At 39.2% G+C, this 25,012-nt stretch overlaps 1 protein-coding gene across 4 annotated transcripts in view; it reads left to right on the forward strand.

The window, feature by feature from the left end:
* The window catches only part of MEF2A (myocyte enhancer factor 2A), an 80,953-nt gene that overhangs the window by 12,641 nt on the left and 43,300 nt on the right, over positions 1-25,012 (forward strand). For all 4 annotated transcript variants that reach the window (XM_064388951.1, XM_064388952.1, XM_064388949.1 and 1 more), the window contains exon 2: positions 20,397-20,594. In XM_064388951.1, the coding sequence (XP_064245021.1) occupies positions 20,541-20,594 (54 nt within the window). In that variant the 5' untranslated portion in view covers positions 20,397-20,540. The remainder of the gene's footprint in view (positions 1-20,396; positions 20,595-25,012) is intronic.

Consider the following 25,012-nt stretch of genomic DNA (forward strand, 5'->3'; position numbering starts at 1 on the left):
AATGAGAATATCCCTACCATTTTAAGAAAATATAAAAAAAAGTGTTTCCGAGTTCTAGTGCCCTTTTGCTAGTCTCAAGTAGTTTATTTATGAAATCTCCTAAACTAGAAGATCCTTCACCCACATCTGAGGTCTGTGTATCCCATAAACAGGCCTTGGCTATTTTTCCTGTACAGTACCTTCCTGGACTTAATAACACTGTCATCTGAAAGACTTGGCAGGCTCTATACTGAAGAGGAACACAATAGGAAAAATATTACTCATTAGATCTGTCTTCTGGATTAGTCCAAATTTGGGGAAGTAGTCTGTCTGATTCCCTCAGACCTCAGATCCCCTCCCAGATCAACAGTAAAGCTCTGTTTTGATGCATGTAGATAGGTGGATGTATACAGGGCACCTTTAAACTCATTTAATGTACCTGTGCCAGTCACTGGCATGTTAGGATAGCACACAGAAAGCATTTAGTTCATTATCCCTACTGCTTGAAAATCCATCATTTCACAAAATGCTTGTTACTGTAGCACTAAATGGGGCAAACCTGTTTCTTAATGAAGAACATGTTTTCAGTGTCATATTTGTCATCATTAAGGCTTTGGGAAACTGGGTTAATATGTTCAGTTGTGATTATGCACTAGCAAGATGTGGATGGCAGTGCACCTGCTTTTTGAGGTGGATACATTTTCTCACGTGGTCTGGTGTGGTTTGTAGCTGTGAATTCCTGTCTCAGCTCTTCTTTACATCTTTAGCGGAACAGTACTGAAATTACTTGATGTGTTCCAGTAAAGCAAATTACAGCACCCACCAACTTTTACTCTTTTTCCATTTGTTTCTTTGTTAGATGTGTTTTGGTCATTTTTTGTGTGTTGTGAGAACATACTAATGTTTTTGATATAGCAAGTGTTGCTGCATGAAATGCCTTCAAAAGTAGATTAATGTGGCAAATTTAAATCAGCCATCCTTTTAAAAACTGAAATCTTGTTTATGTATTTAATTTAGGTGATTAAACTACAATGAAGCTTGTGGCTTTCAATAAAGCTTGCAGTTCCAGAACTTGTCTGTGGTCTAGATTGATGTCTCTGTTCTAAGAAAGATTTGTCTCAGATGGCCTTTAAAAATTGGGGAAAACAGGGCATGTAATAATTTAATTTAATTTTGGTATTTATGTGTGACAGAGGCTTCTCAAGTGCCCAGCACACAGGTCTTGGGGTGTGGCAATGGTTGGATGATGATGGTGGCACTTTCTGCCTGTTGTAATTTGACTTGACCAAATGGATGCCTGACTCTGAGAGCTTTAACTGAGGACTGTATTCTGCTAAGTATTATTTCCATCAGCTTTTGCTATTTATAAATATGCAAGATAAAAAATTAGAAGTAATTCTCTAGTGCAAGTACTGTGTTTTTGCATTTGTTTTCAGTTCTCTAGGTGATACCTGTAGGTTGAATTAAAAGTGCAAATTGTGACTTGGGAGATCTCAGTGCCTCAAATTTGCCTGCTCATCCATTAGATTAGCAGCGCGTTACTTCATTGGCAGACCTTGCCTTGTTTTGAGTATTTCTTTGCCATTGAGAACATCTGAGATTGGTGCCTTGCCTTTGAAACCGTGGATTCCTTGCTGACCATGTGCAGCTGCCTCAGTCTGCACCTCCGTGCCTGGGTGCAGTTGGACAACCTCGAGCTCTGTCCTGTGTCAGTGTGACAGGGCAGCAGAGGAGGAGGTGTGGGGTGATGTGTGACTTGGCTAAAAGCAACTGCTGCAAGCAGCTGAAGCTGTGTTGCCTGGGATTTTTGGAGTGATGATCTGGATGAGTGAATGTGTCAGATTTCAGCTGTTTATTCTCTAAATTTTTTTTTTTTAGATAGTTGCAAGTAAACAAGAAGTATTTCCACCACACCCCCTTCTGTTTTCTGTGCTGTTTTTTTGAGCTTTCTTTCATTTCACTTCCTGGTGGGTAGATGGCAAGTTCTCTGGCAGATTTACCTATTAAAGTGCTGATGTATTTTCTCCTGAGAAAGCAAGTGTTGTGGATTCTACTCTTGGCAAGTATATATTCTTTTACTTTTCTTAATATCCTCCATTTCTGGTGTGTCTTCTAGTGTTTCCATGAATGCAGTTCTACATCTGTCAGCTGGGTATGTTGCATTAACAGATTTTTGTTTCTTCTTTTCACCTGGGGTCTTGAAAAGCAGATGCTCCAAAACTGACTGATTAGGTACCAACACTTTTGGAGAAATAAAGCAATTATTATCTGATCTGAAAGAGCATCTGCATAGTTTTATGTTATGCAAGCTCTACTTTGGTTGATAATCATGTTGGATAGGTTTTGATTTCTGCCTGTTGCTGATGGTTTTTGTTTGCTTCTGAAGTAAGAGAAACCTGTAGCACTTCACAGCTGCAGATAATTTAATTCCAAGTCCTTCACCAAGGTCAGTGGGATTTTTTTTGTGCTTTGTATAATATTGAGCATTTATTTTTCTTTGTCAAAACTCGTTGCATGTGATATGTAAGATTGTAAGGCCCCTTAATATTATTTGCTTACAGAAGAAACACTGTTTATTTAGTTTTTACTGTATTGATAAGACTTGGAAGCTGCTTTTTAACTGTGCAGTCAGAAACATGTTCTTTAAAAAGATGAAAAATATGTTTTCTGTAGACGAGTTGTATTTGTCGATTCCAATTCCTAGTTTTGTCTTTGTATGGAAGTTTACCAGTTCAGTTATTTCATGACTTCTCAGTGGGTTTTTTTTTATCAGTGCAGCTCTTGGTTTTAGTTCTGTGTGTTCTTTTTGTGAAGGGAATCCAGTGTGTGTGTGAGTTATTGAATACTCCTGGTGTGCTGGGGCATGTGTTGGGCTGTTCTTCAATGCTGGGACTTTGCTAATAGCGGGTCAGAATGGTTTGCACCTCTTAAGTCATCACTGTGGAAAAAATACCAAATAAAATGTAACGAAAAAATGGGTTCAGCTCTGGTGCAGGTAGGAAAGGGATGGCTTAAATATTCGAGCAGTAACAAGTCAAATGCCAAGTTTGGAACGTGATAATTCAGCCAGGCTCACGTTTGTGACAGCTCTGCAGAGGTGAAGAATGCTTCTTGAGGAGGAATTTTTTTCTTTCCTCTTCTCAGCGACAGCTTCAGTGCTCCCCTGGGTCGGGGGGTGGGGAGCTCTTGCCAGCAGCTGCACAGAAACCTGTAAGTGCAAGGATGGCCCAGATTCGATGCTGGAGCTCCAGGCAGAGCTCTGCTCTGTGTTAGCACTTGGTCCATGTGACGCTGTTTGACCGGATAAAGGCTCTCAGTCATGTGCTGATGTGTGACACTAAATGAATATTCTCTGTGTAGCTAATAGAAGTGTTTCTACTGCTAAAAAAAAAGTCCCTCCTATATTAGAAATGATTTTGTGCCTCCAGCATGGTCCCTTAGAGCAGAAATTCTAATGTCAGAATGAAACCTGGTCAATATATCAGGACCATACTTCAGACATTTTACAGTTTGGTCCTTAACCTTTGGGTGACTAAAATTAAAAGTGTTATAATAATTTCCTTCTGTAAAAATGGGGTATTCTGTATCTTTCTGTCAGTGTATTATTTGATAAATGCTGGTGTGCTCTGCAGAGTAATTAAGGGAGGACTCTGAATAATGAGCTAGTTTAAAGTATCATCTGCTCAAAATCCAGGCATACCTCTACCTTTGCCTCTCCTTGTTGTCTTGGAATGCTCATAGCAGATCTTTGTTGTGGGTAAGGTGGTACCTGCTGGTAGTTCTGTCTGGTTTCCAGCTGTTCCCACCAATGGAAAGGGAAGCTCAATGAAGCATGAACCATTTCACGAATTTTCTGTTTAAGAGGAGCAGTGTCAGGATCTGCTTCTACATTGCAGCAAACATGCAATTGCAGCAAAAGGAGGTCTGTGAGAACTTTCACCTACCCCCTGTGGATATGGTTGCACTAGAGAAGCAACAGTCCAGGGTTTTTATGTGGGTTAGCTGCCTAAATACTTACCAGAGGTCTGTATGGTTCCCTCTGCCTCCAACGTCAGCTGAAGCTTGTTGTGATTACACCCTTACTGATAAGTGTTTGAGTTAAGCTTTCTCTGTGCTTAGGAAAAGAAAAGGATTAATGCATATTCCTCCAGCAGAACACAGATAACCTCTCTTGGCCCTGGTGATCAAGTCTGTTCCCCTTTTATCTTTGCATTCTCCAAGGCACCAATCTGAAGCCATGGAATACAGGATCCTTTGTTGGTCTAGAGGCTGCTTTTAGAAGAGTTTGCCTTCCTTACCCATTCTGCTGGCATTCTCTGCAGTGGTGTCCTGTTGTAGTATGACAATTAAAGCATTGTAACAGAGGATGATGAAATATTTTTAGGGTGTGCTCCATTAATTTTGACAACTCAGATTTGTTTGTGCTTTTTATATGCCAGTGTGTGTATTTCTAGACATGTCAATATATATGTAGAGACAATATGTGGGATTTTTTAATATGTCACTGTCTTTTATGGAGAACAGCTGCTCTGAAATTGTTACAACAATATGCAGTGATGCTTATTTAAAATGTGTTCTACTAGTTACTGTGTATCCAGGCAGTTTAATAAACCAGTAAAAGATTTCAAATGTGTTTGAATAGCCTACCCAGTTAATGATACTTAATGCTTGGAGTTTCATCAGTCTTAACATTTCACATATTATCAACTATAGTTGTGTGACCTTTTCCTTAAATTTTCATAGCAAAAGACTATGACAAAGCCATTAGCTTTAGAGTCTTGAATCTGAAAAATTCATAATATAGATAACATAAATGCAAGGCTTGCGTGTGTGTGTTAAAATAGTAAATGGGTTAAAGTAGCACAGGCATACTTTGTACTGTGTTGGCATAGTTTTCCCCTTCAGATGGTAGTTTGGAATGTGAAGCCTCTTCCTATATGTGCTGGAGCAGAGCTAAACTCTAATGTCACTTACAGGAGAAATTTAATACAAGCAGCTTGTGCAGAACTGACCTGCTGCCATGGTAGCATGTAATATATTTAGCATGCATGTGTCTAGTAACCATGTGATCTTATACAAGTGAATAAAACAGAGAAGCTCTCAAAAGTTAACATTTCTCTGAATGTTTTCCGAGTTCTGTTCATTAAAGAGGCTCAGTTTATAACTGGGATGTAACCAACTCAGAATTTGGAATGCTGCAGCAATGTCTCTGCATATCAGTGTGAGAGAGATAGAATTCCAAAGTAATTAGATTTTTCTAATCCACATAATTTTTGGAGTGTTTTATTTGGGTTTTTTTTGGCTGTTACAGTTCAGTTTTCCACTGCCATGATGACCAAAGATTAAATTTTAAATGAAATCAGAAAATAGCAATATGATCCTCAGGTACTTAATCTTTAAGAAAACCCACAATTGTGAATTTTGGCAGTGCTGTGATATTGTCAGACTGTCTTGGTATCATCTATGCTTAAAAGCTAAAGTGTCACTTATGTGCCTTCTGCAGATTTACCAGGACACCATTTGGGAGATGATAAGCAGGGAAGAGTGGCATACATAAGTCCTCTATCAAGACAACATTAAAAAGTGGATAATCTCTTTAATGGAATATAATCTCGCTTATGCAAAATCCTAATAAAATTTAGTATTTTCCCTGATGATTTGTTGCAGAAAGTGTGATGTTGATGTTGGTTTACAGTTTCGGGGTTTTTGATGTCTTGTGCTGGGCAGAGAGTGAGGTGATTTGCTCGTCATCCCTTGTTTTGTTGCACAATCCCATTTTCCCTGTGGTAGCAGCGAGGCTCTTGCACAGCAGCTGTGGGACCAGGTGAGCAGAAACGTCCTGGGCTGGATCCAAGCAGCAGAGGGGAGCTTTCATACTGAATGTGGGACATGATTTCTACTGACACATGGCTCAAGGATTTCCTTAGTCTCAGGCTTGCATGATTGTGTTCCTTAAGCTGGAGGATTCAAGTGGGTTCTGAATGCTTTGGGAGCTCCTTTCCTTCCCAGCTTGGGTGGCCCCACGTCCTGCCAGTGAGGCTTCCCTGAAAGCAGAGGAGCGAAGGGTTCCACCTTCCCCAGCTGTGATTTTAACATACCTCTTCCAGCTATCAGCTTTTTCCATCTCTTCTGTTGAGAAGTCCATGTAGGCACTTTCTTCAGAGTAACTGGTTGTTGGATTTTGGGTTTTTATTGTATTCTAGGTGCACCGTCATTATGGACCAGTGAACTCCTTCAAAGGTTGAAGATAATTTCTGTTGATTTCTGTAGCTTTGGTAGATACTGCGTTTGCAGAAGAATTGCAAGGAAGCACAGTAGGTTTTCCTTAGCAAATGTCCTGTTTCTAGCCCTGGAGGGTGTAGTTGTGTTGGAAGCTATGGTGGGTCATTCTAAGTGGTTAAAAATATCAATAATGTTCCTGCACAAGCTCTTGAGTTAATGCCATATGAAAACAACAAGGTCCCTTTAGAGTTCCCTTTTTTTTTTTCTTCCATAGCAACCTGGATCTGAGACACTGCAGAACCACCAGTGCAAACTCAGACCTCTAGCAAAAGCTGCAGCATCTTTCTAGTGGGTTAGTCAGTGTTATTGACAAATATTTCTTTGGTTTCATGATATTCTTTTCCTTTCCCCATGGCTGTTCTAAATAATTTTTTTACAAGAATTGAGTCTTGTGCTTAATTGATTTCATTTTCAGAAGGCCAAAGAGTATCATGTGCATCCTTGAAAGACCTTCCCTTAAGGTGAAATCCTCAAAAGTGAATGAAAATCAGTTTCTTTTTAATGCCTGCTTGAATCTACTAAATTGAAAACTCCAGGTTTGTGTCTTTGTTCTGTGCTATGTGGCATCAAATTAGATGAAATGTCACAGACAAACTTACTGTTAATTCTTTCTGCTGCTGTCCCCTGTCACACTTCTGCTTTTGAGGACCTATTCTTCCCTTTGTTGCCTTTCTTCCAGCTGTGCATGGTGAACATTTTCCCTGAAGGAACTGGACTTCTTTTTTGAACATGAGAGTATCACTCCTCTGTATGGGAATTTGAAGGGGATACTGCCATCCTCTTCAGGAATATTGTGGCTTCTGTTCCACCTGGGCAAGGACACCTGTTTGACTGAGAGGAGATTTTTGAATCAGAGAATTCACTAAATGCACTAAATAATTCTTCCTTTCCATGCCCAAGCTGACATCTTGCAGCTAATGCAGATGGAACGATTTGGCAGCAGTAGGGTGTGAGAGCAGAAGTCTTGGTTTACTCTGTTTAAACCAAAGCTCAGTGCTGCTTTAAGTGCTGTTATTGCTGTGCAATGGATCTGGTTCATGCATGCCCATCTCTTCCCAAACTGCACAGTGATGGTGGCCTTAAGATTTTATGTAGTGCTGTTTCTGTTGTGGAGCACTAAAGGGTTTGTGTTATTTTCGGTAAGTGAAGCTTACAAAGGGGAGTGCCTGCCACCTCTAAAGGCTTGCTGAGGTTGTTAATCAGATATTACCATCAAAATGAAGTACATTCAGTGGTAGACAAAGAGGAAGGAAACCTACCAGAAGCTAGAAGGAAGAATCTCCACAAGTGTTGGTTGATGTAACATGTTAAGAGTGGTGTCTGCTTGAAGTACAGGGTAAGCTTGTTTTGATTCCTATCTTCCTTTGAAAGTAGGCAAATGTTTATAGTGTGGAGGATGTCTCCACCCCTCCCTCCGTGAAGCTGCGTGCTGGAGAAAATGATGACACTGGATGTTGGTGAATTCTTACAAATCTAAACATAGCCCATAATCATAGGTGTGTCTGTGCAGGGGTAAAAGTGTATGAGTTCCAGATGAAATCATAAGATCAAGTTTTGAGAACTAGGTCCAACTCAGTGCTCAGCCTTCTGGGTTATACTAAGAAGTCTTTGTTTCAAATCTCAGTTTAAAAATCTGTTAACTTGGCAGCAGGATGGAGTCTGCTAAAAAACCAACCAGCAATCTGTAGTTCGTCTGAATGCAGGGAGTGAATTGCTGGAAAGATCCCTTTCTCCCAGTGGGAAGACAGAATTTTGTAGTCACAGTGTTTTGTTTTCAATTTTCTTTAAGCAAGTCTGAATGCATTTCCTTGCAGCTTCTGTAATCCTGCCTCAAAGTAGAGGATATGAGGTGAGAATTGAGGGAAAAGCAGAACTTAGTCATCAATACAGTTTCCTAATTAAAATCCACTTCACTAATTCCAATTCTCATGAGCTGTCAGGAGTATCTTGTATTTTGGCATATGGCCGTTCCAGTGTTTGCTCTGAGTTGGCTGTTCAGTTTTTATTAAACAATGTGTGGCCTCATGTGCAAGACTTGCAAAGCATCACCAAAGAGCAGGACAGGGTGGCACTGGCTGCTGGGAGTTTCTTGCAGTATGATTTGTAGCCAGTTAAAACTTTGTTGCTTTGTATCTCTGTGGTAGTGAGGAGATTCAGGTTCTCAGGGTGGTGTAGAAAAGCAGGTGTGTTCAAAGCTACACCAGCACTGGAGGGGAAAACACATTTTCAGTACAGGCCAGAGCAGTAATAAGGGAGCTGAAGAGGCCCTGGGTGTGCTGTCCCTTGCAGGCTGGGTCTTTGCTGAGGCAGGTGAAATTGGAGAGCAGAGCACTGCTATCTGCTGTTTGCCAGCTTGCTGTCAATATTTATTGCTTCAGCTGCTGCAAGGCCTCCAGTCAGCATGTGAGAGAGAAATGCTTTAATGTCCTGAAGGCCCAGAGTACTCAACAATGAAGGTTTTTTTAAGAGGAGTTAGGGTTTCTTGCAGGTGCAGGAATGCTTCTCAGCAGGTTCTTGAAAGCTGTGTATAAACAGTGTCAGTTTGCTGTGGTTTACTTTTTGTTCATATAACTCCATTTAATCATGTTTGCAGGTTAGGTATGTAGAATGAGTAAAATGAGATAATGCAAAATAATTAAGTTAGCATCTGATTCTAGTGTACAGAATCCACTTTAATAAGTGTATTTAATATCTGATACCTGTTTTTCTCCCCCAGATAAAGAAGTACATAGGGGTTTTCAGAAAGACAAAATTCCTTATCTTATGAGAAAGGAACAGAAAAGATTGCAGGTGCTTTCATGTGTGCTCTGATGATTCTGGTAGATAAATGAAAATAATTTCTGTGTCTAAATAAGTTTGTCACTTCACATGAGAAGTTCAACACCAGCTCACTTGTCCCAGCTCATGAGTTGACTGAGGTGAGTGAACTTACACATTGCACACTTTGAGCTACCAGGGCTACAGGCAGCATCCAGGTTTTATGGTGGAATGCAACTGCTCTTAACCACAATACACCTTCAAGAAGTCATTCACAACTAACTGCTTTGTATTTGCTTTGCAATTCAAATAAGGCTCCTAAGGGCTCTTAGCTAGGATTCTGTCAGGGATGAAGAAAACAGCATGGATGAAAGGGACCCAGCAGTATGTGGAAACGTGCACTGTTCTGTGTATGTTCCAAGCAGGTTTAAATCAGTGATTCCATAATTAAGTGCTGAGGTGTCCACTCTGTCTAATTGTGCAAGAGATCATGCACTCTTCTCTTCTGACATGGTTCAGGGCTGCTTCTTGGTATTGAATTAGATATTTGAATGCATGTTGCTATCTAGCACTTGAACCACATAGCTTTGCTGTGAAGCAGTAATGTTACTTAGGGTCAAACATCTTAATTTTTCCATTTGCAGCAATTGGCAAGAAAGAGCAGATGGCAAAATCTAATTATTTCACTTGTCTTGCAGGTAATAACAAGTAACAGAGTTACTGTAGCAGCCTGAATTTCAGTTTCTCAACTAAACCATATTAACAAACTGTGTGTGCTAGTTTCTTGTTAAGGACACAATAGTTTTGAAGTATCTGAAGAGTCAATGTTCTAGTTAAATTGTAGTTAAATTGACATTTTGGCAAGAGAATCCAAGCGGCTGGGTTAATCCTAATGGCGTAAGAGTGCCCAGACTACCAGACATCTCCTGCCAAACAAGAAAAATGTTTATAAGCAGAATATCATTTGAATAATATTCTTGGTAAAAATGGAGTTTACCCTACAGTAAGTTTAGGTGTTGGGGCATGGATCCTAACGTACTAAACTTCTGGTTTTAATGGCTTGCCCTGTACTTGATTAGGACAGTCTTAGCTCGTGATTGATTTTAAGAATCTGGACATCCAAATGGAGGGCAGTAACACTGTGGGGATGAAGTACTTGTGCTTGGGTCGATAAAATGTTTTGGGCTGTAAGGAATTTCATTCTAGGTTGCTTTTAAAAGTGGCTGCTGACACTGGAGAGGTCATGGGAGTCAGGCAGTTTCTTGCCTGTGGTGCCCAGCACCATTTTCCTCAGTTCCTTGATGCTGCCTAAGTTCTCCCTGTATGTAATCCTTTTGCAGATTATCACAGCTGAGCTGTAGCTGAGTGGATTCATCTCACTTGTACATTGTTTTATTATTTGCTACCTGTCTGCCTTGGATTCTGAAATGTTTAGATTACAAAGAAGCTGTCTCCATGCATGTCTGGAGAGGACATGCTCTGTGATCTGCTGTAGCTCCCCCATCAACAACAACTGTGATTTATTTTCATTTAAATATGATGGGACTATTTGCTTAAAACAGTGCAGAGACAGGAATAATCCTTTGAAATGTAGTTTTAATATCCTAGCAATACTAAGTATATATAGTATATACTTAGCATAGCTTTTAAAAATTTTTATTTAGAAATTTGAACTGGTGGTGTATCTGAATTTTAAAAGCAGAGATTGATTTTTGAACAAAGACTGTGGCAGCCACAGAGTAAGGAACTTGCCACTAATCTTTGTTAGAAACACGTAGGCGTCTTTATGGTTTGCTGAGTGTCTTTCTGAGGCATGCAGGCTGCTTGAAGCATTATGTTGTCGTGTCTGTCTGGTTTATAATTGTTGCACTTCAACAATATGACTGCATGCTGTCATTTAATCAGACATCGAATAAATTATCAAGAAAGCTTTCTGGATAATTGTTCAGTGATTTAAAGCTTCTTATAGATCATTGATGTGTGTTCTCTCTTGTATTTCTTCTTGGGTTTCCTGTCCCATTTCCTTTGAAGGGGGGGTGCCTGTGACATGCAATCCTTGGGAAGACTGGAAGTGTGTAGTTGCTAAGAAGGAGAAATGGTCTGGAGACTGCCTGTCACAGCAGGTAAAAAAAGCCCTAGCAAAAAACCAACACAGATGGGAGTTGTGCAAGAAGCTTGGAGCCTGTGGCTTGTGCAGAGCATGAAGAGCAGCTGATCTATAACATCAGGAAGAGGCAGATAACTGAGGATGAGCCAAACCTTGGGAAGATGTTTCCCAAGTACAGAACGGGAGCGCACAGCGCTCTGCGTCACGAAGCCACTGTTGACTGAAGCCAACTTGGAAGCCAGAACCCATCTTGCAAGGGCACAGTGTGCAAGGAAGAATCTTGTTTATAATCCTTCTATTTTCCATTCTCTCATCTCCTCACATTTGTCCCTTGCTGGGAACTTCAGTAAGATCTGGCTTTGTTAGGTTTGAAGCCTGACTTGAAGAAGCTCTCTGTAGGATATAAGGTATAAGCAAAGCCACAGAATGCTGTGGCTGCCTTTGGATCCCATTACATTCCTGGAGTCAGCTGTAAATGTTTTTGATTGCTGTAATGTTTGTTCAGGAACATGTGTTGAAGTTGCTGTCCTGCGGCTGTTTGTTGTATTACCTCAACAGTTTGTACTTCGCAGGCACAGGGGACAGTCCCCCCTTCGTAAAAGGTAACAAAGAATTACTAGAAGTTTACTCATTAGTTAGTGTTCACACGTCATGGAGTTCTAGAACTCTTGCTGCACATCCAAAAAATCAGTTCACTGAAGTACGAAATTGGTACAATTTTTTACAATAGGGAAAATATGTGTTAAATAAGATTACCTCATAATTTATGTTCTGGTTTTGTTTTTTTTTTCCAGTAGAAGAAAGTAAAAGACAGGAATGCCTTTTATTTACACCTTTCTTAGGGAGAAATCTGCTGTGGTGTCTGCTCTTGCCTTGGGAAAACTGTACCAGTTATGCACCAGTCAGTTTGAACGTACTGAGCACAGACACTGCTTTACCTGACTGCAGAATTCTGCTTTGGCATTTGCTACAAGGAAAGTGAAGTGCAGCCTGCAGAATTTGAATGCAATTTTAAAGAAAGTATTTGAAGGATAAGAGTAATAGATCTCATAACATTGCCTTACAGTATGTGCTGTGTTCTGACTGTTTTTTCTGACGGTCTTAATTTCTGTACATTTCAAGTCCTATGTCAGGATGCTGCTTGGTTTAGCTCAGTTGGCACCTTGTTTAATTTTGAATGAATGTTCAGTTCTTCACATGTATGTTATTGGTTGAGATTTTAAATGGTTGTAAAATAGTGTTCCCTCTCCAAAACGCACACACAAAAAGCTGCAGTACTCCTCAGAAAGGATGATCTACTTAAATCATGTTCTCAGAGACAAAAGGAAGAACAGTGCTCTGTGTGGATAAGGATTTCTATATAGAAATGCCAGGAACCTGAATTTAAGTTTAGAGTTTAGTTTGACATATTGCTGCTTATGTTTAAAATGCTCCACCCACTGCATTCAGCCTGGCATGACCATGTTAAAAAAAGGAACAAAGCAAACCTTTAAATTAATTATTTACAAAGGGAGGAAAACGATTAGTGACCACACAGACAAACAAAAAAAAAAAGTGATGCTGCTTATCTAGAATTTCACAGAAATCTGACCAGGTGAATTTAGGACTTTGCAGCTGAGTTCTGTTCCAGGAACTGTGAAACATGTCCTGTCTGTGTGCAGTGAGTGGCTCTGGGGATGGCAGTGCTCTGTGTGCTCTGCTGATTGCAGTGGAGATAAACAGAGATGTGACAAGTGGGGCAGAGCCATTGTGAGAACGCGGAGATAATGAGCTACACCTTTGCCAGATGCATGTTGCTATGCAAAATAAGATTATCTGTATTCTCTGATCTATTGATAAAGTTAAATTGAGGTGGGAGAAGTAATGAGCCAAGGTAGCAGTAATTAAAGCTTGAGTGTCACTGCTGTAACTGATGAAATATGAAGACTTCTGGAAAGAGATTTCATAATATTTTTTCTTAAAGCCATGACTTAACGGTATGTTAAGTGTTATCTAAAGATGCATCAGTGAGCCTGAAGAAGATTAATGAAGTATAAAGATGTTGCAAAACCAGAAAGTTCCATTCTGGTTGGTAAATACATTAATAGGAAGCTGAACAGTACTGTATATGTATTTTATTCTCTCTTATTGTAAGATGAATAAAAATATGAGAATTGATCTTTTAATTGATCACACTGTTAGTTGTTTGTTTAGTTAATGACCAGTGCTATGTGAAGGTGCCTTGTTCAGCTGACTCTTACCCAGTCATTATTAGGCTGCTTTTAAACCATGAAATTTATTTTCTCTGCTGAGAAGAGCAGCAAGGTTTTAGTGATCCCCATCCCAAGGTGAATAAAAAACATACATTTCACAGGGTTTTGTCTCCTGTACAAAGGAGTGCTGTTTTGTGGCAGCAGCTTTTTCTTGTGGGTCCAGTGGTGTATAATTCAAAGCCATCTCTGGCAGACGTGTCCTGATCAGCATTTTGGAAGGTTCCTCTGGTGGCTCCCTTCCTTTGAGAGGAGCTGTAATAACACAAACGTGGCTCTGTGCCATTCTTTGGCCACATGGTAGTTAAGTTCCACAGCCATTACCAATTCCTGATAAGAGTGAGGCAAATGCTTTTGATCTTGAAAAACATTTAATGTTTTATATGTGTATTTTGCTTCAGGACAGAAACCTCCTTTCTGTGGCTTATAATGTACAGATGTCTATAGGGTTAAAAGCTGGGTTTAAACGCTTTGAGTTGCACTTTGAGCTTGTCATTGTGAAAGCTGTCAAACATTTTACACTAATTAAATACCTGCAAATGCTTTTCTGTTATGGAGCAATCATATCCAAGCTTAAGTTTAGATTTCTGCATCTAGTTCATTGATTTTCCAACAGCTATAAATGGAAAAAAGGGGGAGAATTTATCTGATCAAAAGTTCTAAAATTGTGATCAAACAGACAGAGTTGTTGTAAAAGCTCTGGTTCATTCACTAGGAAATCAGCCCTTTTGGCCTCAGCTTTTACATATTGGGGTTTGTTTTGTTAACAGTGTTCCGAATCATCTTTGTTTGTGGCTATTTTTGTATACCGTGGAAAAGGCACTTCTTTCAGCAACTTACATGATAAATTAGGAGCAAGTTTCTTGAGAAACTCTCTGGAGCATGTTTTCCAGACAGCTATTCAGTCGTGCAGTTATTTTCTTAATCTGTTTGTAGAAGTCTGGCAGCAGAATTCTTGTGATTACTTAATATTTTATATTCTGCTTGTATCTAAAATTGGATTTTAATCCAGTATTGAAAGTTTAGTTCTCTTTCTGTGGTCTTTCTCCACTGTTAGCTCATCAGTTTCCAATTTTCTATGTTCTAATGTATTTTTGAGAATGCAAGGATAAATTAATTTGGAAAATACCAAAGTTATGGATGGAAATAATAAAATAGAATTTGGTGTTACTTGAAAAGATGTAGTAAGTATGTATATAGCTTGATGATGGCTGCTTTGGTTCTAGGGAGTATAAATTATAAATACTCAGAATAGGGTGATAGAGATTTTTTGGACTGAAGAGCAGGCCAAGAAAAAGTGAATAGTCAGATTATTGGGTATTATTAAATCTTAACCCATTTAATTGAAAGTAACTAACCAAGCAGAATTCCGGGCTGTCCCTGATCCTGGGCAAGGCCACATTTGTCACATTGTCGAGGAGTGCTTGTGCTGTCACAGGTGATGCTGATAGTTCTGGAAAACTGGTCCAGCAGGTCAGGAAAATCTACCTTGAACGTGCATTCTAGGAGTAATAAAACTTGTTCTTAAAACAGACATTTGAATCTTAGTTCATTTTTGATCCAGTTCAGATTCCTGTAGTTCTGTGTGCAAGAAAATGGAGTTCTTCCACTTCATCTTCGGCAGGACTGAGTGCATGGAGGAAATGGCAGAAAGGGCCTTTTCCAGAAACAGTGGGTTTAAGTAGCACTTGGAAGGTGCAGTTCTTCAGTAAGGATATTTTTTGAAAATACTTAATGATCTTTTCTAATGCCTTCAAAACATAATTTGAAAAGCTCTGTTACTTACGAACTCGGAGCTCAAAAATAGATTTTGGTGTGGAAGCTGAGGACCGTGTTCAGCTGCAAAACATCACAAATCTTAAAAGTACAATTTATTTAAATTGTCTTGTACCAGAGATGTGTGTTATTCTTCCCAGCTGAAAGAAACAAGTATTTTATGATGCATAAAACCAGAATATCAATAAAGAATTGTTTATGGCTTCCTGTTTTTTACATTGTCTCACTTAAAAAAAAAAAAAGTAATTTTGGCTAAGGGTTATATTATTGTTTTATAACAATGCTTGTGTATCACTTGGTGGCAGAGGACCTTGAAGCTGTGAGGCCACTCTCATTTACTGTGAGGCTCTGCTTGGATGGAGAAGAATGGCTTCTAAACTCAGGATGGAAAAAAGATTTATTTCCTAAGATTGTGGTGCAGCAAGTAGGGAGAGAGAAGTGACAGCATGTTCCCTTGTTTTGGAGGGGGAGCCGTGTGATTGTTTAACAATTGTATCTGACATTACTGCAGCAATGTATGGTGACAGGGCTGTAGAAATGGGGCTGGAGGAAACTGCTTTGTCTTGCACACCTCTGCAAAATCCCCAGCAAGGATCTGAGTGTGTTAAGTGCAGACATAAAGGTATGTAAAAATCCCTTTGCTGGGAATTTTAATTTTCAAATTTAGCTTCCAGGTGGTAGCAGTGAGTTTTGGAGCAGGGCTGGTGGAATGTCTAGAGCACAGAGATGACAACCCATGGACCTCCACATGTGTGAGTGCACTCATATCTGAGTGAACATATTTTGTGTAATTAGTATGGGATTTAGGAAAAAAGGTGTTTGCAGTTGTGTACTTATTTTATATGGTTTGCATCTCTTTGAAGTTCTGAAGGAGAAAATGTTCTTCTTTCTCACTTCTGGACAGTGAAATGGAGTCTGAGAATCATGTTTGGCTGTGTTCCACACAGCCCTTTAACCTTTAGATAAATTACTTTGGTGAAGACATTCTTTGAATCCTTTTTTTTTTCCCTAGCTACTTCTACTCAATGCAGGGAGAGAGGACACTGACATTTGTCCATTGTTAGTACTGTGGAAAAATGAGATACTCTGTGTTATCTGCCTTGTGGGTGTGCTGGGGCTCATCTCTGTGTTGCTGTGAATGGGAATTTTTATATTCTGCTGGTGTGAGTGTGCAAAATGTCAGAATTACCAGCAACTGCAGTTCAGCTGTGATCACTCTGTGCTCACCAGTTCATGCTGAGGGGCCATAGCTACAAAAATATCTGCACAGGCTCCTTTAAGACTAGAAAAAGACCTATTAATCTTGGTTCAGTAAAAATTACTCTCTGCTATTTAGTAAGCCATAGCCAAGGCTTGTGTAAGATGCAGATCTGTGTTTTCATGCAAATGATCTGACGTCAGGACACTCATTCCTTTGTGTGCATTGCAGTAAATGAGCCGTGAGGAGACGGGGACTGTCAGATGTAACCTGTAACCATGGTGGTGAAATGGAAGTTTCAGGAAAACAGAGTCAGAGGGAAGTAAAAGGAAATTAAATGGAAGGAGTACGATTCTGACACAGTTTTTCCTAACCTGTTCTGCCAGGAGCCTTCCAGACCTTGTGCAGTTTTGCACAGATATAATGTGTTTCCACTGAACCCTTGAAAGAATCTTTTTAAATAGGTCAGATACAGTTTCCTTGATTTAAAGTTACATCTCTCTCAACAATCTGTGAAACTGAAAGCAATCTTGACAACAAACTCAGATGAGCTCCTGAAGATGTGCAGTTGTGAGGGTATGTTTCTACATGTGGTTCTGTTGTCTGTCAGTAATTAGTGTGCTGTTTTCACATGTTTTGGGGAAGGGAATAAATTCAGAAAATTTGGAATAATTTACTTTTAAACAAATAGAGAGGCTTTTACCTGGACAAGACAAATACTATTTTTATTGCCTTTATTGCAAGCTGACATTATTTTCTGTTTGAAGCTCATAATGAAGTATGTGGGATTTTTTTCCTCCTTTTTCTCTTCTTACTCTAATTATTTTGTTTAATAGATGCCTGAAGATGTCTTCTTTAACACAAACTTATTTTTGCTTCTGTGTGCCCATGCAAGTAATGTGAAGCAGATTTGATGGCTGTGATTGGATTCAGTCACTGAAGGAAGTAGAACTTTACCTTCATCAAGGTTACTTTGTGTTAGTTTCATATTTAGTCTCAGATGTAAATGTGGGTTCATTTTCATATGTATATCAGCAGGTTTGCCTTTATTTGGGCAAAAGCGTGTTGATAATCTGGATGCAATGGGTTTGTGAATTAAGAACTTCACCTAATATGTGTTTGTAATGCAACTGTGATTTAGCAAAATGAAAATTTTGTTAGTTACATTGCTGATGGAACCCGATCTTGGACCCAGTTTGCTATCTTATCTTACATAGTTTTGTTGCTAGTCAGGATAGAAAATAAAACCACACGTGACATGATCAAGGATGAGTAAAAGGAAAAGTCATTCTTCTCATTAGAAACGTAAGGTGCCTTTGTCACTTGCCATTGGCATGTTCTGAGCATGCACGGAAAGCCTTTTTACTGCAGTTCTCTGATTTTGCAGCTGTGTTAAGGTCCTTTCTGCTCTGAGCTCAAGCCAAACTTCTGTTTCAGTTCTGAGCTTTGAGAATCACCTTGAGTGGGACTTGAGAATGACAGAGATGCTGCATCCCAGAGCTGGGCTGCCTTTGGAAAATGCGAATCCAAGGCAGGTTCTGGTGTCCATAGCAACCTGTGGGAGAGGGAGGAGAGCCTGGACCCGGGCTGGGCACACGCACAGATGGAAATTGGGAATTTCTGAGTGATACAAGTGTTGGAGGCTGAAGAAAGTCAGACCTGAGATGAGAGGGAACACTGAACTCTGAGAAATGAGGAATAGCTTGAGGTTTTTATGCCTTAGAGAGCATAAGCATTGTAAAAGACCTGAAATGACACCCCAAAGCTGTAACAGAGTGCTGGTAAAAATGACTGTTTCCCATTTCCCTTTGTGTGACAGTGCACAGAGCAGATAACAGTGTTTCCCTGCTACTGTGCCTTCCATTAGCTCATACAAAACATTTGTGCATCTCTTGTGTTCTTTAGTGTACATATTGTATAATCTCACATCATATTTATCTTCCTCTCTCCTTTTCCCCAGAGTTCCTTATTTTATTCACTCCAGAGACTTGCTTTTGACTGTGTTGCAGGAGGCAGAAAGACTCCAGAAGTTCCTGATTCAAAAAACACTTAATATGTGGTTTATGTATTTATTGTTCTACTCCTGTGTTCTTCCTTGACCATCCTAGTGATATCTGCTAGTAGCCACAGATAAAATGCTGCCCCAGGTGGATCTTTGGCCTCGTGTGGTGGCCATTTCTGTGTCCTGGTGGTGATGGGGAGGGGTTTAAAAGCAGAGGAAGGTCTCTGATAATTCTGTATTCAGAGAACTGTTTCAATAATACATGGGAGGTTTAAAAAATGAAGCCACACATATAGGAGAAAACAAATTTTAAGAGCTGGTTAGAGATCCTTTGATTAGGTATGTTCAAGGGATGCAACCAGATTTTTCCAGAACTAAATTTAATGTGTGATCATAGCATGAGCTGAGAAATTTTTTTTAAACAAAAGTGGGATAAATCGATATGCCAACTGTTGTTTCCCTGGAAGATATTCCCTGGGTGCTGTTGGTTGTATAGAGGCTGCTTCATCTGGTCTTCACTGTCTATTAATTACCTTCTTAGCAGTGCCTTGGAAGAAATCTTTTTTTCTTGAGGAAAACAAAAGCAGTGCAGTGTTGATGCATGTTTTCAAATGCTTGGCTTTATAGACAGTGTTTAGTGCATATCCTTTAGACCAGTGGATATCATACTGTGTAAGTGTTGTTTTAATTTAAATTTCATTAAATAGTATTTCTAAATATTCTTGGGTATTTTGTGATTTTTTTTAAAGCAGTCCTTTGTTGCTGTCAGGTAAATAGAAAATGACATCCCTTGGTTTTGTGATGTTCTTCCACCTCTGTTTTTTTCCTCCCAAGAACATCATGTCTGTTTCCTCGGTGTAAATTGAATGTATTGTGAAGTGTAGCCTGTGACTAATCGCCTCTTGCTGTCTCTGCTCATTAACTGTCTGATGGTGATGTGGTTGCACCACTTTCTACACATGGCCTCAAGGATATGGCATGGTGACACCCAGATTAAAATATGCAAGGCTTTACTTCAGAAGATGTTTTGGGTTGGGGAGTTAGAGAGGTTATCAGCTAATACTGGGGCTGGTTTTACCCCCTTGAATGAGTATTAGGTGATAATATAAATAAATTGTACCTATTTCTTGTTCATGCATTCTAGTATATCCTTCATGTTCTAGAAGCCATTTAATTTAATTTTTTTCTCCAGTTTTCTTCAATTCATGTTGTCCTAGAATTCAAGCCGTATATCTGGATTATGGCTTAGCAATTTTTTACTGAAAATACATTTGAAGTTTGTTAAATATCAGGTAGTTCAGTGCAGATTTAAATGTGGTGGCACACTGGCTTTTCTCTTGGTGAGCAGTATAACAATGAAACAGGTGCTGGGCTGCACATGGGGGTTGGCAGATGTGGCACTTACAGGATATTGGAGAGAGAGGAGCTGTGTCAGGTCTCAGGTCTTCCTTGGTGTCATGGTAACCATGAAATACTTTTGCTGCAAAACTCTTTTCTCTGGTCTCTTTAAGTAGAGAGATTCCCTCTTTCCTTCTCCCTTTTGTTTCCCAATGGAACCCCAAGAACTGGCTCACAAAAGGAGATGTAATTTAGCTTAGGAACAGCAACTTGATATTCTCATGGCTTTGTTTGTTATTTTTATGATAATTTTACAAAAGAAAACAGGCAACACAAAATGTTTCTTTATAAGGATTTCTAAAATATTGAATGGAGTTTACCAGAACGTGTAAATGTGTGAAACCTCAGATAACTAAAGGCCTGAAGCTTAGAGTGATGAGCACCACCCCTTTGACAATTGTATCTTTGAGGCATTCAGTTGGAAGTGTGTGAAATTATTGGTCATTTGAAGTCTGTAGTTTGTAGGTAGAATACAGCAAAGCAGTGGGAGTTTAATTAGAAGACAGTGTGTAGTGTAATACTTTACTAATGAAAACACTTGATTTCTCACAGAAATTTCATGATGCACATGTTTTTTGGCTCTACGGGTTTTTAATGATACTTCCTTTTTAGTAATTTGTACATTAATATTTTTAATCTTTTTTTTAGGTGCTTATAAGAAGAAGTAGGAGCCGTTTCTCGAGCTGAAGACAAAGTAAAAGAAAACTGTATCATGTGTTAGAACACTGAAGAGGGACATTTCTTGGATTAGTTTATTTCTGGATTGCTAAACAAAAGAAAGAAGAGGCGAAAATGGGGAGAAAGAAAATACAGATCACGAGAATAATGGATGAACGGAATAGGCAGGTGAGAAACAAGAAGTCTGCATGAACAGGTCCATCAGTAATCTTAAAAATTAATGGAAAGTTTGAATACATTCATCCTAATTCACTGTTCTAAAGCGGAGCTTTGTCTTCATATATCCACAGATGCCCTTGCCAGAATATGAATAAGAAACCTCAATGATTTTATGACTGTTTGAGGAAAAAATGTTATTTATAAGTAATAACTCTTGCTACTTAAAATTTAAAATTGCTGTTCCTATTTAAATGGTGCCCTACTGTGGTAGCAGTAGAGTGGAGGGGTGTTTTTAAACAGACACATGACTTGATCTGATACCTACTAGGAACACTTACTAGTAGAGGCAGAGAAAGGATGAGAAATTCGGGAAGGATCTAGTAAAGGTATTTTCTGTAGCACTTTGACAGAGGAGTTTGAGGTAGCTGTAGGTAGTATCCCCAGTCTTTTGGATACAGTAACAAATTCTGTTAACATTGTATTTAAAAGCATCAATTTATATTTCTTGTAAGAGCTGTTTGCTACAACAGTCTTTAAAAATTGTCAGTCAGAAGGGAAGAGGGCTCAAAATGGATGTCCAGGGAAAGCTGCTCACTTGGCTGCTTGTGCCCTAACAGAGAGGTGCCCTGTGAACTTGAAAAGTACCAAAAGTTGATGACTCTTGCACTAATGTTTCCTCTTAACTTCTGAATTGCTACATGAGATGCAAAATAAAATTTTAATGGGGTACTGAAATATATAGTGGGATAACTGGAACCTGTCATGTTTAAGGCAAATTATTACAGCAATGACCTAAGGTCTTTAAGAGCAGTTCTGGTGGCTGGGGCCAAATGTGTTGCTGGGCCATCTTTTGTCCAGTGATGGTCATGAGCAAATACGTGTGGGCTGGAGATGCACATGTACATGACCCTGTAATCCTCTTCCAGCTTTTAACTATTCTTAGCTCAGGGATTTCCTGAGCTGGATGTGGTTTCCGTATATTTAGTAACCATTAATGGGTTTTTTTGTTTGTTTTCCCCACCCCCCACCAGGGAAGTTGTTCAGTTATCCTTTGAGCCCTTATAATGTTGCAGCATTTACAACATCTTTTGTCTAGAATTTCCAGGTCTATTGCCTGTTGTTTCAAGAAACACAGTTTTATTTGCCCTTTGTCGTGGTCCTGCCAGTTATTTAGCTCTTGTATGGAGGAGCCAACAGTGACTTCCTATCTAGAGTCTGTCCACAATTGCTTATTTTCTCTTAAAGTAAGTTTTTTCAGGCTATAGCTACCTTGCTTGCTTAGTTGTTTTAATACAGGATTTGTTTCATATCTCTTGCTCCTTTTCCCTGAACCTTCTGGAATATTGCTCCATTACTTTTAATGGCCCAGGGACTCAGAATTCACAGTGCAGGCAAAATATGGACTTGTATAGTGGTGTGCTGCTGTTTTGTTCTGTTCCCTTCCTGCTGTTTGATTTCCTTTTTTAACTTCTGAGCAGCAGCTTGACGTTGGGGTAGTGTCAGAATTCCATGGGACTCTCTTGCTGCTGACACATCAGCTCAGAGCCCATTGTTTTGTTGATGAAATCAAGATTGTTTTTCTCCCTGTATCACTTTAAAGCAGTGTAAACTCTGAGAAGTCTATATATAGCAAGAAAAGTATTATTGGAGTTTGGGAGAAAGCCAAGTATTGTGTTTGAACAGCTTTAATCACCCAGTGACTTTATGTTTGATGTAGATAAATGTCTTAAGTACACGTAGTAAAAGTAGATGAATTAATGACTTCAGTTCTTTTCAGATCTTGCTCTACAACGTAAAGCACATGGAGGAGATGGAAATTGATCCCGCTTATTCCTTTTTTTAAATTAATCTGGACTAAGTTGGGCAGCTTTGGTTTTGTTCTGCTTGAGAAACAGTGTTGCACTTTCTACCCTGACTTTGGTGAGGGTTTTTTTCTTTTTTCCAGGAGAAATTGTTTTTTTTTCTTTTGAATCCCCATCCCATTGTTCGGATTGAAACAATGGAGAGGAAGAGAATCAGTGCATTTGTATAAAATTTGAGACCACTTACACCAGTGCTGTGACTGAAGCAAAATGGGGAGATCAAATTCTAGTTTTCTTTCTGGCAGGTTTTTGGCTAGCACCTTTGTGGGCTGCTTAGTGATGAGGAAGAGGATTTAAGCTCTAACTTAAAAGTAGAATTAGGCTTGCCTTATCCCTTTTCTCTGAAAACTCAGGTGAAAACACACTGCATCTTGTTCTTAAAAGGTTTTAGGGAGATTAAATAGTTTTTGTTAGTGAAATATTACTGTTTGTATGTAGAGGTATCGATGGCCTTCATCCCCACTGGTGTCCTGTGGTTTTGGTAGCCAGCATATGGAATTTCAACATATTAGAATGCCCTGATGCACTGGGCATTTATAAGATATTTGAGATTTTTTTCTCATTGATCCAGATAAGGAGGGCATTTGGGGTTTGTTCTGAGCTGAAGGTGTAGTTCAGTTGTGTCCTGTCAGTTTTCTGTGGCATGTCTGGCTGGTGAGTAGATCTCTCATGGACATGCCTGTGACTTCCTGGTTGGGTGTTTAGTTTGAGGTTGAGATTTTCTTTGTTTGCAAATATAAGTAGAATGGGACAGAGCTTTGCCTGTAAAGCAAGTTCATGTAACTTGTGTGGGAAGAAGAACTAGTGTTTTGTCAGAAGCATCTTATTTCTGATGGGATTGTATGTGAGCTCAAAACAGAATATATAGACCATTCCTCAGGGGGATTATGATTGTCATGAGACTGTCATTGTATTATTAATTAAGCAGCTTTATCTTCTTGAATGAGCTGTAGGACATTTATCTTCATTAAGCTGAAGAGAATCCAGCACAGTAAATTAGATATCAAAGGAGCTCAATCTTGCTGCCTTTGCTGTCTCCTCCTCACCCATTTTTTTGCTAAGCAATATTAAAATAGTGCTGGGGAAATGATATACCTGCCATAGAGAGACATATTTTTTGGTTTGATGTGGTCCTAAATGGAATGGGAAAAAAAGAGAAATATAGAGAACTAAGACTGCTTTTGGGTTCTGAAATGAAAACGGAGTTTTAAATAATCTGTGTGCATTGAAGTAAGGCTCAGGGTGCTGTGGTAGAGGGGCTTGTGCTATGCACTGTCCAAGCACCAAGAGAGAAGCTGATGCCAGCTGACAATCTCACCAGTGAAGCAGCCTGACAAGAGGTGAGAATGGTAAAATGCCAGTAAAGAAATGGAGAGCTCTTGTCTGGGATCCCACTGGTCCTCAGTGGCAGTAAACCTGCATTCCTTTGTCTGAGGACTTCTCCAGGTGACACAGCACAAACACATCTTGTTTATAATGCCTTTTTCCTGACAAACACTAAGCAGTAATACCTCTCCATACCTGCTCGTACTCAGGTAATAACCTTTTAAGTGTCACAAGAACAGCAGCTGTGTATCCTCTGAGACTGTTAACATGGTGGGAAGAATAGAATTTACTTTGTATTATTAATGGTATTAAAAAGTAATATGTATGAGATAATGAGGAGAAAAAAGCCTTCAGGTGTGTATATCCAGAAGAAGTTTCCCATCCATTTTCCCAAAAACTTGCTGTACAGCTTGGTAATTAAACTACAGACACCCAGAAAACAGGTTTGATTGTTTCTTGTGTCTTACTTCATTCCTCTCTTGCAAAAGCTCATTGACTGTTGTCTGTGGGACCTGGGGCATGTGGATCACTCACCTGTGGCAAGAGGCTCCTGCTTGGAATTGTAATAGGGGGGTGTCAAATTCATTGACACTTTTATATCCTTAGCTGCTCTCTTGTGAAAGGAATGGGTTTTTTTTTAACTTTTTTTTTAATCATAACTGATGATAATTTCCATAACTGTTTCCTGTGTGATGGTCTGGAATGGGTTTGTTTCTCCACAGCAGTTCTAACTGGACAGAACAATTGTTTCCTGATGTTTCCAAGTGGCAGAAAACAAGTCAAATTATAAGTGAATCTGAATAGATGACTTAATACAACAAAATAGCAATATTTCTTAGCTTTACATAATTAGAAATGACAGTGCATAGTAAGTGTTGCTTCCATTGATTGTTCTGTTTTCTTTGGTTTTATTATAATTAAGGTTGAGTATCACAGAAGAAAATATTCTGATACCTGGAAAGTTAGTTTATTGAACAGAGGAAATAAAGCTGAATTATCCTATTCTAACTAAAATTTCAACTAAAATTTAACTTTTCTTGGTTGTTATTTACTGGTGGAAGAGTTGGGGGTATTTTGTAATTGTTTAACTTAGTCTTATAGAGAATATTGGGCCTTAAAATTGGCACCAGATATTACAGGCAGTTCTTGTGTTAAGCTGCATATTACAGTAGGAGTAAAATGGTGTAGGCTCAATCAGTGTATACCTTGATTATTTCCCTTCAAAGCCTTGTCATGTGT

The sequence above is a fragment of the Passer domesticus genome, chromosome 14 (genome assembly GCF_036417665.1).
Source record: "Passer domesticus isolate bPasDom1 chromosome 14, bPasDom1.hap1, whole genome shotgun sequence".
In the NCBI taxonomy this organism is placed as follows: domain Eukaryota; kingdom Metazoa; phylum Chordata; class Aves; order Passeriformes; family Passeridae; genus Passer; species Passer domesticus.